Raw genomic sequence first — 15494 nt, 5'->3', positions numbered from 1 at the left:
TAATCTAAATTCACAGTTATGCCATTGTTGGCTCTCTTCGTCCGTCCGTCCGTCCGTACGTCCGTCGCATTCGCTCCACTTGAGTGCATTGTAAAGTGCAGAATTTTATAGTCGACTTTTTGGCAGCGGCAGTAAAACTGAATCGTGCCATGGCGCTGCCTGTTTTTCTGGTCAAGTGTGTTGCACATGAATGGAAATGACTTTCGACTCCTGCTCTAAGCAGTTGGAGAGCTCACACACACACATGCAGGCACACACTTATACGGACTACTTGTACGTCTGTTTATTGTAATTTACATTTATGGCCATTGTAATTATAATTGTTTTCCGGCAGGACAACCCGCTGTTTAACACTCTCACACGCATTCACACTCACATACTCATTGGAGGATAAGCATATACAATTTACTGGAATCACATTGTTCACACATTTTCCACTGTTACTTCAAGCTTTCTTCATTTTCTTTTTCTACTTTTTTTGGGGCTATTCCTCTTTTGAAGTGATAAACAGGACGTGAGTTGAGCGGCATTATCATGCGAAAGTTGCTTGCAATGGGTTCACCGTTTGAATCTTGAAGTTCCCATAATTTGGAGGCATCTTCTAGTGCTACATCGATGGGATTTCGAAACACTATCCAAGTGACACCCTCCCGACAATTTGGTGTAGTCAGCGATCCTTCGTATGTGAAATAATCCGTTTTATCCAAGACTTTGAACAGTTGACACAAACCAAATGTTTCGTTAACTTCAGCTATTTCATGATATTTTATAACGTTTGTTTTTAGTGCATCGAAAATAGGCTTAAGGACGGGCTTCGTGCTTGCATTCTAAAAGAGATTTGAATACACAGGCGTATGACGATTTTGAACATCAATTGGCTCTGACCCACCTGCCTGATGTTGAACAGCACACTCATAACGGCAATGTCATCCACGCCAAGTGCCCTGTGCACGATATGCAGCTCCAAATCAAAGCGCTTTCCATCTATCGTATGCTCAGAGCCTTTCGCGTTTTTCGAGCCCCAGTGGAAATGCAACTCCGTTGCATTAAAAGTCCGATTTAGCAGAGCTCCAGACATGCGAGGGTAAGACCCGTTTCCGCTTGCTGCCAAGTCCACGGTTACTAAAATGAAAATATTATCATGTGAATTAGTCAAGAACGAGTGGAGTCCAACAGTGAATGTACCCGTGTGCCCTGTATTGTATAATACCGCTTTATTCAAAGCCAAATTACAATAATTTCCTAATTTTAGAGGGTGTTTCTCAGGCAGAGCATCCTAAAAGAATAAATGAAATCAAGCTTTAGAGTTCATGAAATATATAAATATATATTCTCTTTTTACCCATCTCGTTAGTAAGTTAATCGGCGATTGATATTTTCCCTTTGAGCAGTTGCCACCCCAATCAAGGCCATGCTGAGAATGATTCCATCCGTTTTCTAAATATGATTAAAACACTTTTTATATCTGCCAATATTCAATTAAAAATATCCAACAGAATGATACCCAGCTTAAAATCCGCATAGCTACAGCCAGTAGCTATTAAAAGAATAATTATCGTGGTGAGCATTGTGAATGCTTCCTCTTTATATCATATATCTTCAAAGTCGCGCGAATAGATATTTACACAATGACAGCCAAACTTATACAAAAAATTTGTCTTCAACTTTTTGGTCACGACTCAAACTAATGTTGCACAACTATTGATTAGTTATAGATTAAGATAGAGTAACTATACAAATTAAAGCTGAAGTAAATTAGTTACGTAATAAAAATTATAGATAAAATACAAATAATAATGCAATTTATATGCAGGTCATACATAGACCGTGAAAAGGAAATAAAAGCGTTTAATTTAAATACAATTTTTATTTATAGAACAAATATAAAGCTAAGTCTGATAAATGTATATAATTTCCCATTTATAAGTGGAACTTGTAACTGACCTAAGGTGCATAATTCTTATAATCGATATAAACAAACGTGAAAAATAATCAAAGCGAAGATCTTTTAGTAGTAAATTCATATTTAATGCAAATATACCAGCATATATATGTATATATAAATATTCGTCAGTTTGCACTGTCACGAGTAATTTTATATGCATTTCTGCAAAAGTCATATGAATTGAAATGAAAAATAATTTAATATCTTTCGCCCCTTTCTTCTTTATTTATTTATTTAAGTTACTTAGATGTCAAAACGTTTGCCAACAAAACGAACTTGACAATATTTGTGTTTTATTTCATTGCTCAAAAGCCGCTCTCAAAAATATTTTGCTTATGAAGCTCTATTTGAAAAGTAATATATTATTGCATTGCACCAATATGTCAGCAGCTTGTGCAGCAGTCGATTAATTTTTCAGAAGCCTAACTACTAAATGCCGTATTTTATTATAAATGAATAGCCAATTGGGATTGCTTTGCCAAGCATTTCAAAGAAATGCAAATAAATATAGATTTAAAATCTAATTGCAGTTGACTGCCAATTGAAGTTAGCTATGGCCTTGCATTTGTTATGGTTTTTTGTTTGTGGTTTTTTTTTGCAATCACCCCAACTATTTGACATGGCAAAGCAAACATTTGAGAGATAATTGAAAACCGTAAGGCAAGCTCAAAAATGCAGGCAATAAAGTCATAAAATGAACATGCATGCAAGTAAAAAGAAATGAAGAAAAACACAGAGATTTGTATTGGCAAACACTTTGAATTTACCTGGAAAGTCTTAATTAGCAATGTAATAAAATACTTAGAGATTTGATATCAATTGAATTATACTAGCTGTAGGAAGACACTTGACTTTGAGGATTTTTGTATTAATCCTTATTCTTCAGGGTCAGGGCTTATATACTTAGACTCGTGCAAATTTTCATCCCTTAGATGACTCAGACACATACATACATATATATGTGGAATATAATCTATTGCTTTACATACTTTAATCAATAGTCATATTGATAAATTTGTTCATTATGCTTCTTTACTTTCTATATCGCATCTCTTTGCTGGCTTTCTCTCCCCCTCCGTCTCTGTTGACTCTTTTAAGCCCGCCCTGGCCGCATCTCATCGCCTACTTAAGGTCTTATAATACATTACGTTATTGAATCATGTTTCATGACGAAAACTTCTTCGGTTTATTTTCCATATTTCAATAAATTGCGGACAAACAATGCTTAAAGAGCTTAAATTCTTAAATCAACACAATGTTCATCAAATGCTATGCTAAACTCTCAAATTGTTTTCAACTTAATTTTCAAAGTGTCTTATCCAGCTTAACCAGAACAAACAAATTTTCGTGCTGCACGAAATTTTACAATTTACATTCGCTGAATGGCAGACATGAACAAGGTGAAGCGTCAATGGATAACCTGGCCAACACGCCGGCATTGTACAAGTTTCATCTGACAATTGTCGTTTGGCCATCATTTTAGTCGCATTCAATATTTGTCAGATGCGACTAACTCAAACGTTTTATGTCACTCGATTCTCTGTAAATTTACTTCAAATTCATTTGATATTCATGGTCCGACTGCTTTGCAGCTTTTGTGCATTGTTAAATTCTATTTACCGGCCAAACCGTTGTTGTTCATGTTGTTGCTGTTGCTTTTGCTTTTGTTGCTGTTGTATTTACATTGGCGTTGCCGAGACTATTCAGCCGTTGAGCCAGGAGCCAGTGCACAAAAGAACACGAGAGCAGCTAAACTGATATATAAGTTAAATGTATGAAAACACAAATGTTTGCTTAGTTTTAGCGTTAATGGAAATTTCATGCAGTCCAATAAATCTCTAGATAAATGTCACAAATTGCAGTTAAATAAATTTCACTTAAATCCATGTTTTTAACAGTTGCACTAACAATTATTTACGTAGCTTGAAATATATTTGTTACTTAGCGCAGTCGCATTAAATAACATGTAATTTTTCTATACGCCAGAGATTTATTTGATTCACATTCTATGTTAGTATAAAATTAATTAGAAGAGCTGCTCTAGCATTGTCATATGAAAGGCGAACGAACTGAAATAGAGATTTTAAAAATGCAGAGCAATGATTACTATATGGGTTTGACGGATTAGAGAGAGAGAGAGAGAGAGAGAGACAGTCGTTTCCACTAATGGAAAGACGATGCAAGAGACAAAAAGAGAAGAGACAACACAAGGAGCTGCTCACTGCATTCCAAGCGTGATAAATAATAGAAAGTAAAAGAGAGCCCATGCATATGAGTCTCCCCTAGACCTAACATATGTATATACAAATATATTATTTCATTATTAAATATTTCAAATATTTCATAGTTTACTGTATTATAAAGCGAAGCCCATTCGTTCTCGGCATTCACATAAATTTGCCTATTAATTGGCCATATTTGTTGGCTGAGCTGAAATCTCTGGTGTGACATTAAGGTAGTCTACATAATTATTTCAATGCCACGCCCATCGGGCGCAGGTGCGTCCACTTCCCTACTCCCATAAGTGCACTGCATGTTCATGAAAAATAAGACACGAATAACTTATTTTCAATACAATTCGCGCGAAGCTGGGGAAATGTTAAGCTTAATTTAATTGCCACAACAAAAGGCCAAAAGGCGCAACAATGTGGCCCAAGGCACAAGTGGAGCCAAGGCACAGACAAACGCGCGTACGCTTGTAGTTATTTGTCATTATTCACACACGCACACACACACACTCACCCGCACACTCATATATATATTGACATTATTATTGTTTCGCACATTTGTCGTTGTTATTGTTGTTGCTCTTGTACGGGATATATGTTTATGTAGTACTTAACCCCTCCGTAGATTGGCCATGTTTGTGTGTGGCATACATGTTAATAATTGTACGTATTTACAGACATACACACACACACACAGACACTCGCACCCACCGACACACACACTCACACGCAACGGCAATTATTATTGCGCCGCATTTTTGGCGTTTGGCTGGCTTAAACGTAACCACACATTTGGGGAAATTATTGTTAATATGCAGCTGCGTTCCTGCGTCAATACATTCAGTTTTCAGCCACCACAAAGCGCCGCTTTCTCCATTCATGGCCATGATTTTGATATGCTATGCCATCTGACATTTAATGAGTATTAAAGTACTTTTGCATCAGCCACAATACACGAATCGCTTCTGAGCACCGTCTGAATGAGCTAATGAAAATATTGCTGAATATTCCAGTATCAGTATTCTTAATGTTCTTTAATTCAGTGGAAATATCATACATACATACATATATAGGCTTTATATAGCTTTCATCAATAAAATTGTATACAGACTTAACGCCAACAACTGACATTAATAAGGTTCTTTTTTTTAGAGTTTTATTTTTTGAACTGAAATGGGCTTTCATATTTTTTATTTTTTTATCCTATTTTTTTTTATAAACATATTGACACCACATTAATTAACATAAAAATCATTTTAAATCACACTGTAGGGGCATAAAGGGAAATGCGATCAGGGAACTTTTTATTTACCTTCTATTTAAAGGGAAATACATAATTTTGTGTCGCTTATATCGTTGTTGAATATCTCGTTTCCAATGCTTTTCAAATTAATTTATTAAATATGTTTTGCTCATATTTGTCCAATTAAAATTCGAGCCTGCAAACTTGGAAATAAATCAAATAAAAGTGATCCAGTAAAGACTGACCGACTAGAAGATACTCTATATTGTTAAGCTTATATTGCAATAATCCTATATGTATTTTATACATGAGACGCAGTGACTCTGCTGGTTGGCTGAGAATTTAATAATTTTCAAATTTTCATATTTTACAGCTTTACGCTTATAAAATGACGTTAGCCTATATGAGTCTTATTGCTCTAATTAAGAATATATATACCTTATGTTTTCTGTCATGCAACCATTATACCCAGAACTAGCATTTTAATTGGGCTCGGGGTAGAAAAATATGCAGCATCGCTTGAAAACTGCAAATAATTCAACTTAAAAATGAAATCAGCTTATGCTCAATGGGCTTTGTTATTACAATTGAAATATCAAAAGATAATTAACATAATAAAATTGTAACCAACACAGCCCGCCCACGCACGCATACACACACACACACACACACACAGGCGCGCTTGCACACAGAGTTAGGGAAATGCAGGCGCCCAAAGCTAGCGAAAATAATAAAAGGCAATATGGAACTTGAAAATAGCGCAGCGAGCAAAATTTATTACCGCCAACACACATACAGCAATTGCATAAAGTACTAACTCACACACACACACATAGTCACAGTTACAGTTACATGCGCTCACATTAGCGTTTCGCTATCAATTGCAGAGCATTTTGCATAAAGCTCCCCACTCACCAGCTCTCCATGAAACACTTTGGCACAAATTTGAATTTTATTTGCTACTTCCGTCCTTATATTGTTTAAGTACTCGCAACTTCAGCTGTGTGCGTGTGTGTGTGTGTGTGTGTGTGTGAGTGAGCTAGCATTTCCATACAACTGATGAAGTTGTGCACGAGTCGTATTGCTCGCCTTGAGGCGCTTTTGCTGTTGCTGTTGCTGTTGCTTTTGCTTTTGCCATGCAGCAACTAAAAACTTATAAATACGTCATGCTGCTAATGTGCCATAATTTCGCATAAAACTAAAGGTATCAAACTCTTCCCAACGCAATGCCACAATGCAAGTGCAAATACGAATATAAGCAAATGTGTACATGTGCTCCAGTCTTTCGATTGCTTCCAGCGACACACACACACACATAAATATCAACATTCACCATATGGATTAAAGCTGAGACATTGAAAACAAGGCAAGAGCTGAACAAAATGCGATTATAAGTATTTATGGCCCCTCAGGCGCTCAAGCAAACATCAAAATTATGTATCTCATGAATGGATCTCAGTATAGCTATCATATTATTTAACCATACAAATTTTGTGTACATTTCAACAAAGCGCTTTAATCTGAAAATTAAGTAAATCTATATATTTAAATTAAAAAAAGAAAAAAATTATTGAAATGTATACAAATTATAAATTATTGAATAATTAAATATTTAATATTTAAGATGATCCAGATATTTATTATAATTGGCCAATAAGAGATTAGAGGGCACAGCAAAATGGTTAACTAAAAATAGACACGATGACTATGAGGCTGCCGATAGTTGGCTTGTGTGCGATAATCGTGACTTCCTGAAGCAGAAGGAGACGAACGAGAGCGAAATTTTTACGTAGAAAACGAAGCTGAGAGGCAGAGCTGCGAAAATCGAATTAAGTAGATAAATAAACCATTCTATAATGTGTTCTAAATTATTCTAAAATATTCATCGCTCTACTCTAGTATTTAAGTTGATTAAATTCGTTAAAAGCTTAGTCTGCTTTTATCAAATTCCTTTTTACACACATAAATCAGCAAGGGCTTAATTTCAATTATTTCATGTATTTTTACTTTTGTTGTTTCTTTTTTTTTTTTCGTTTTTATCATGATATGAAATTCATACATATTTGCTGAAATATTTTCAACTTCGTGTCCTGAAATTAATTAATTTTAGATTTTCACGTTATTGTTCTTGTTTTGACTAGAGTGTGTATTGGATATATTGCTTCAAGTTCGAGCCGAACTGCAAACTCAAATTTTACTCGTTAAAACTGGCAGCTCGTGTATCCGTTACAGTGAATACTCGCTGGAATTAACTATGTGCTTCGCATGCATGAGTTCGCATTACGATTCACCTAATGCAGCAAATAGAGTTATGGGAGCTTTGACTATTGTATTAAATTACGCTGAAAGTTTTACAAACTGTGAGCTCTACCCGATCCCCCTCCCTTCTTCTCTTGCCACCTACATGTATTTTTTATTAAAATTATGCGCCTGAAACTAGACAAGCGAATGTGCAAAACATTGGGCTTTTTAATTCACTTTGACTTGCGCCATTTCCTGCAGCTAAATCACTAATTAAAAACCGTTGACCGTGATAATGTCTACATGCCAAAGTCCAAACATGAAAATAAGCCCCCACTTGCCCAAGGGCTGCCAATGTGGGGTGTAAAAAGTAACTACTGACGTTAGCTGTCTACAGGTATGTGGTACCTGTGGTACATGGGGCCGCTTTTATATACAACAAGCAACAGCAGCAGCAGCAAAAAAAGAAAAACAAGTAATTAACATTCTGTTTATTCAAATCTAGAAGTGTAAACGACTGTGTGCCTTGTCTATATAATATGGACAAAACATGCATATGAATATCTTTCAATTAAATGTATAATAAAAAATAATGAAATATAATACGGTAATAATTATATATCATTTAATTAGGAATTTGCAAATTTTTTATTTTTTATTAATTTTTTTTTTTTTTTTTTTTTTTTTTTTTTTTTGTTGGTAAGAAGTATATTTACGTAATTTAATATTTGTTCAATTATATTTGTATAATTCTAATTTTTATTTGTCAATATTATTAATAGCTTTAATAACAATAATATTATTTATACGACTTTCATTAGTATTTATGAAAAATATAATATATATTAAAAATTAATATATTAATAAGATCTTGCCAAGGAACAAAAATTTTTGAATTTGAACTTTCTAACAAACCTTTTCACACTTTCTTTGAAATATACCTAAAGTTAATAGTTAACAAACTAATAAACAACAGAATTTCACACATTCGCACACTTCATAAATGAATTTGACCACACTATGCTGTAACAGTAAAAACGCCCATCAAAACATTGAACAAGCCCAGAAATGCGCGGTGAGCATTTCAATTAAAATCGCGCAGCTTACATATGATATATATGTATATATTTTGTATATACACACATACCATTGTATATATTTTTTATATTTTCCAAACAAAAGCAAAAGTCCATATGCCAAATGACAAGGTGAGTTTTATCTTACCAAAAAAAAATCTATACAAAAAATATTGTATATTTTTTGTTTTTAAATATTGTTTTGTTTCTAGCTCTCACAATTGAGTTTCAACGGATTTTCATTTATTTTTCTTTTCTTTCTTTCGTTCCTTTTTTACGTATACGTAATTTGCACAAACCGAGCGCTGAAATTCGCTGACAAATTACTAATTGAAAGCGTACGTTGTATGTGTATATGGGTATGTGTGTGTGTGTGTGTGTGTGTGTATGTGGGTGCTATGCAGGTGAAGCGGGGCTAGCTGCAACGCCATGTTCCCAATATGCAGTGACCCGTACGGTCCACGTTTGTTTGCCCAAATGTTCGACGTGCATGTGAGCTGAAGCGAACGCGGAACGTCGAACGCTTAGGCTATGCGAATAGTTAGAACCGTGGGTCTATGGCTATATCAGCGGCTCTGTCAATGGATGCAAATGCTGTTTGTCGAGCCCAAGGCTGTCGCTTGCCATGCACACTTGCCACTTGCCACTCGCCCCAGCAACTAGACCATCCAGCCAGGGTGAAACAGGCCGACTGACTGATTTATATGCAAAACGCGGCGAGAGCAGTTTTTCAATTAAATTCGTTTGAGTTGTCGTCCCGGATTTCAATTTGAAAGCTGCCATATAATTTATTAGCATTAGCCGCACAACGACTTGAGCTCCACTACCAACCAGGCACAGCAAAAAAAAAAAAAAAAACACTCTGTGAAAAACAACTGAAAGAAAAAAAAATATATATATATATACGAAATGAAAAACGGAATATAATGAAAGCAGCTCTTCATCAAATGCGGCTCAATCCAATAACACTGCAAATGAAATTGTGACAAATTTGCTTTTCACTTTGGAAAATTAAAAACGCGCACATAAAATATACACACAGAGCAAAATTTTCATTCATCATCACAAAAATTCGCATAATGCGACCCACAAAGGATACTCTATCCAGCTTGGGGTATGCTCACTGCAGCATTCAGTGTATTAGTGATAAAAGTTAAGTGTTTAGCTGTAAATATTAACTGGTATTTAATTATGTTTAGTTTCAGCATTTGGTAATTTATAATGAAAGAAAAATTTAAGTTAAAATTGTAAAATAAAACTCTTTAATCATCTGCAAATTTATTATTATAAAATTTAAATAAAAAATATACAATTAAATAATTTTAATCATTTTCTAACTTATAATTTAATAAATAGATAATAATTTATTATTTATTTAATATTAACTCAATAAAAATTTCAATATAAAATTCGCTTAACTCCACTCTAATCTTGTATATGAAATATAATTGTTTATATTCCTAGATTAAATGTTTTGTTTGTATCAAAATTCGAAAATATTAAATGAGAAAATAAAAGATTGCGTGATTTTCTTTTTATTTAATTATTTTTTATTTATTTATTTTTTTTTTTAATTTAATAATATTGTTATTGAATTAAAATATTTGTTTTAACCTCTCAAATATTAAAATATAGCTTAATAATAATTGTATAATCAATAACTATAATAAGTACTATCTTATTATTATACCATCTTCCCATGCCAAAGCGTACTTATTTGTCGATATACCTTCACTGAAATTTCCTTTCCTACATTGACAAACATTTTCACATAATATATATATATATATATATATATATATATATATATATATATATATATATATACGTATATATATTTCCCTGTCGTCGTTTGGCTTGGCAAACTTAAATCCAAGGCATTCGATATTGATTTACTTAAAAGGCAATATCAGTTTGCAGAGCAGCAGCAGCAGCAAAGACAGCAGAGGCAGCAGAGGCAGCAGCAGCAGCGTCAACCCTTAGCTCAATACTCGAGAAATGTGAAAATTGTACAATGAAAATTGAAGTGAAATTAAACTAAAGCCCGCAGGCGATAAAGTCAACTGCGGATGGGGAGGGGGCCAGACACGCCATGCCGTGGAGGATATCAGTCTGTCTGTCCGGCTGAATGAGCGGCTCGCTGACTTGTTGGCATTTATTTTGGGGGGCGACGCAACTTTGGGACACTTAAGCGGCATCGCACTCGACAGTGTCTGAGATTTAGCTGGAGGGGCCGGGCCGGACCGTGCTGAACCAAGCCGAGCCGAGCTGGGCTGAGCCGCCACGCAGGCTGCTCGGCTCGTACCCCGTCTTCCTAATGAGACAAAAAATGCGATTTGAATGCAAATAACTGCAGGGCTGCCCCAGACAGAGGCGACTCGGACAACAATTACATGGCATTGACAGTGGACAGCGATGGGGTGTCAACTCCGGCTCCGACTTGGCTCTGTCAACTGCCGCTTTAAATTGTACTGAAATGCAAATGCAGAAGGCATTTTTGTGACTTGGTTGACAATCGGCGCGCCGCCTGTTGGCATTCAAATGAAGTTCTTCAACGAGGGCCGGCAGGTGGGGCGAGTCGAGGCCAGGTGAGGCAGTCCACATAATTTTGTGTAAGGGCAGGTAACGTCTGTTTGCATTTAATTAAATGCCAATATTTGAATCAATTTGCATTCAATGTGAAAAATGTGCGGCATGGCGACTAATCAACTCTCGGCTAACATTTCTACGTTGACTCGGCATATTTGTATTCTATTAATTTGGCCATTGGCAAAGTTATTTGCCTAACTTAGCTGCTATGCCTGAAGAATGCGATTCCAGTACCTGTCCTACGAGTTGGCCATGTTTCATGCCAAACTATGCCAAACATTTCGATTTCAGCACAGATAATATTAATTTTGATTTTCATTTTTGGGCCTTGGCATGCTGTCCGCTCAATTTGGCTGTATATATACCCTGTAGCTTATAATGCGAGTATTTTGAGGCAATTAAATTTACCTTTAATTTACAGATAAAAAAAAAAAAAATAACAATTTTATTCTCTTCGGGCTTTTAATCGTAAAGCCACCTCCATTCATTAGTCTTTTAAAATCTCATATTAGACATGATATACTGCTCCCATCATCATCATTTTTATACTGCATATCCCCCAGGACTTACTCTGCCGTGAGCATCGCATTTGCGAATCTCTTTGGCCATTCAATGGCTGTCGCATGTTTGAAAATGGAATTTAATATCCTTCTGCAGCTAACTTATTTGAGTCAGCTAGCCTGACAAATTAATTGGGCTGGCATTTCCATTCCATTTGTGCCCTTTAACTACGGCCCGCACATACATTGAATAATTAAACACACATGGCACATGGACCGTGCGAGCGGGTATGCTCAGAGCTCATAAATTCGATCATGAGCCGCAATTATTTTGCATCAGTTATATTATGCAATGTATATTGGTAAATTAGAGTAAATTATGAGCCCAATTAAACACAATTATTATCATGAATAAAATATTTTGATCGTCTGGGTGGGGTATGCGCTTTGTCTCCTTAATTTTGCCTTATGCTACGGGTGTTTAATAATTAATAAAATATAAAATTATTGAGTTCCCAAAAAATAGAATAAATGAATATATATAATAAATACATATAATTATCGTTATATATATGTATCTAGCTGTACCAAATAAATACGATCTATAATGCCATCGCTCATGGAAGAAACGAGGAAACAGATGGGAGTTGTGAATGTATGGGTATGTGTGATATTACTTTCTACACTCTTCCATTTAATGCCTCCCGCGACTGAAGCGGGAAACAGAACATAATTGTGAAGCGAAAGAAATTAAGCTAGGACAGAGAGGTTGCATATGGTAGCGTCGGGAAAGAGACCTGTATGAGCAGAGGCCGTGCGTATGTGTGTGTACATGTGATGCTTCTTCTTCTTGATTGGAATATCAGTCCTTGGAAGGCTTCAGAGTATCTCGTAGTCAAGCAGTTTACTCTATAACACTTTTACTTGTTTTCTTTTCATATTGTGTTGCACGGCTTTAACATTCCAATTAATTTGAAATTCATTTCGCCATCATATTCTGGTCTGGACAAATCAAACTTTATGCTTGATTACAAACTAATAACTTATTTAAATCGTTTTATCAATATTTTTATCAAATGATATAAAAAATAAAATAAAAAAATAAAATAAAATAAAATAAAATACTTTGACATATTTTAATTTGATTAAAGCGAATAGCTTTGACATGTTAACATGCACAATTTTAAATAATTTCCGTAGCGTTGATTTCCTTTAATTAAGTTTAGTGTTATCATTATTTTTTTTATATAAACTAAAATAGCCTAATTTAATTTTAGCGTGACATTCAATACGTTTGAAATTATTGTTATTTTTTTAATTATTTATTTATTTTGAAGTTCTAGTTGATATAAAACTAAAGCACTGGCTGCTGAAGCCTCATCACTTTTTAGTTGCCGCGGACGTGTTAATTTGTATAAATTTTGCAACTTTTCGCTAGTTTTTCATTGTTATGTAAATAGTTTTTATTGCAGCGCGATAATTAGGTAATAATAATGATTATCCGACATGTGGCAGCATTTATTGGCTTCGCTGCCACACAATTAAATTATGTTGATTTTTATGCAGTAATTGCAGATTTGTTTGCGCTTGAATCTGAATAGAAGAGAAATACAGCAAATGTATTCAGACAATTCGCACTCAATAAAGAATTCGCTAATTAAAAACAAAAATATTTTTCTTTTCACCATTAATCAAAGTTTGTTTTTCCATTGAGACTGTGCAAAGCGCAAATTTTTCCCAAACTATTTAAGATTGAAGCAGCTGCTGCGATAATAAAAAAAAAATTAAAAACATTTAAATGATGCTCGGATACCCTTTCTAAATTAAAATGAGGAGCACAAATTTCTTACTTTTTCAGTAACAAAATACATGGAAATTTTTGTTAATTATTTTTTACTTTCTTGTGAACAACTTAAAATAAATTTCTAAAAATAAAATACCCAAACAATTCAATTTAATCTCTGTAATTGCAATAAAACTGTGAATTAACTAACTACTTGAATAACGAAATAAATATTTTCAGCATTCCAACTATTCAAAGAGGAAAGCTAAATAGCAAATACTGGAAAACTTTTCCCTTGGCAATTATAAATTACGCATACGCAACGTGACGCGTGCAGGCAAAAACTAATTTGAGCCAAAGCAAACTAAACATGCAAAAAAAAAAAAAAAAAAAAAAAAAAAAAAAAAAGAGGAAAAAAGAGGCGAAAAATAAACGTATTGCTCAACTGTGCATAAAGCAATGTGGCCTTTGGCCTCCAGTTGCTCTGACTGGCAAGCGCTTTGTTGTGGCTTATTGAGATCCGGTCAGTGCTTTGGTATTTATCGGAAAATAAAAAGCATTGGCTTTGGTTATGAAATTATATGCTTACCGCAAGCTTTTGCTGTGGCTTGCCGCCCAATGGCCAGCCAGCGCATAGAAGCACATAGAACAAGGCGTATCAATCAGGCCAGCTGCCAATCATCCCGAATGAGCAGACGTTGCTGCAGCTGAACGCTGGATGAACTCACCGCAAGCTGTGACGCAGTTCGTGCAAGACGTGTCTCAATAACAAAATTAACAGAAATTGCAACATATTGTTGCATGTGGCTGGACTAGGGACCAGGGGGTGGAGAGAGCGGAGCGGCACCGGAGCGACGGTGCCTTTCGGTGGGCGGCACGTGCGTCTGTGGCCAGCAGCGCACCACAACAAGTTGCAAGAAAAATCAACTGTGACCAAAAACTTATTTGACAACTGCCAATGGCAACAAAGTCTGCATTAGAATTGTGGTTCCAATGCCACAGTAAAAGCTTATTTCTGAACAGAAACTGAGGACAATTTTTATGAATGGCATTTTAAAAACTTATTTCATTTTGCCTTGCTGCAAATTTAAAAAAAAAAAGTCTGTCCCACAAAAATTTATTAAATTTATTATTTAATGATAAAAATGTATCAGAAATGTTTAGAAAAAAAAAAAAAAAAAAAAAAAAAATATATATATATATATATATATATATATATATATATATATATATATATATATATATATATATATATATATATATATATATATACATAATAACATTTTGTAATAAAATTAATCTTAAAAAGTATCTATGCATTTTTTTTAGAATTGAAATTTAAAAAAAAAAAATATTTGTATATAATTTAAAAAAAAACTATTTTTTTTCATGTAAAATTTAAAACAAAAATCACATAAGCAAAAATCTGAAAAAAAAAATAAAACGAATTAAAAAAATTAAAAAAATAAAATAAATAAAAGCTATAATTTTCACTGAACACCCTTCTTTTATTAAAATATATTTTATTATATCTATTTTCCACAAATAAAATAAAAACTATAATTTTCGCTGGAAAATCTTCTTTTATTAATATAAATTTTATAATATCTACTTTTCCATAATATTCAACTTATAATAGAAACAATAAATCATCAAATTAATAATTATGACCCTGCTTAAACATAAACAATATTCCATTATTCAGTTTATTACTGATGATCCCATTTAGCTGTGTGTTTTGGCCAGTGTAACTAACCCACAATCAAAAACTTCAAATGCAACTTTTACACAATGACGCACAGCTTGAGCTCATCTACAGCAGCAACAAAATAACAACAACAACAACAGCAGCAGCAAGAGACACAGCAGCAGCTACAACAACAAACATG

At 34.2% G+C, this 15494-nt stretch overlaps 1 protein-coding gene across 1 annotated transcript; it reads right to left on the bottom strand.

The window, feature by feature from the left end:
* Window positions 1–268: 268 nt before the first annotated feature.
* LOC149270362 (putative carbonic anhydrase 3) lies at window positions 269–1666 on the bottom strand. Its single transcript, XM_089461736.1, has 5 exons — window positions 1505–1666; window positions 1343–1437; window positions 1186–1276; window positions 890–1122; window positions 269–827 (listed from the first exon to the last, which is right to left on the bottom strand). Exons 1-5 carry the CDS (start codon window positions 1566–1568, stop codon window positions 441–443), a joined length of 870 nt encoding a protein of 289 aa, XP_089317862.1. The 5' UTR covers window positions 1569–1666; the 3' UTR covers window positions 269–440.
* Window positions 1667–15494: the final 13828 nt, after the last annotated feature.

The sequence above is a fragment of the Drosophila arizonae genome, chromosome 2 (genome assembly GCF_054131065.1).
Source record: "Drosophila arizonae isolate 15081-1271.41 chromosome 2, UAZ_ARI_1.0, whole genome shotgun sequence".
In the NCBI taxonomy this organism is placed as follows: domain Eukaryota; kingdom Metazoa; phylum Arthropoda; class Insecta; order Diptera; family Drosophilidae; genus Drosophila; species Drosophila arizonae.
Note: the sequence above shows the minus strand (reverse complement) of the source record. Positions and strands in the feature narration are given on the sequence as shown.

What these genes read in the sequence shown, in the direction of transcription:
- LOC149270362 (XM_089461736.1), bottom strand. Translation starts at nt 1,568, where the DNA reads ATGCTCACCACGATAATTATTCTTTTAATAGCTACTGGCTGTAGCTAT. An exon ending in TTAACTTACTAACGAGATGG is followed by an intron (nt 1,277 to 1,342) that starts GTAAAAAGAGAA and finishes TTATTCTTTTAG; the next exon opens with GATGCTCTGCCTGAGAAACA. An exon ending in ATACAATACAGGGCACACGG is followed by an intron (nt 1,123 to 1,185) that starts GTACATTCACTG and finishes TTTTCATTTTAG; the next exon opens with TAACCGTGGACTTGGCAGCA.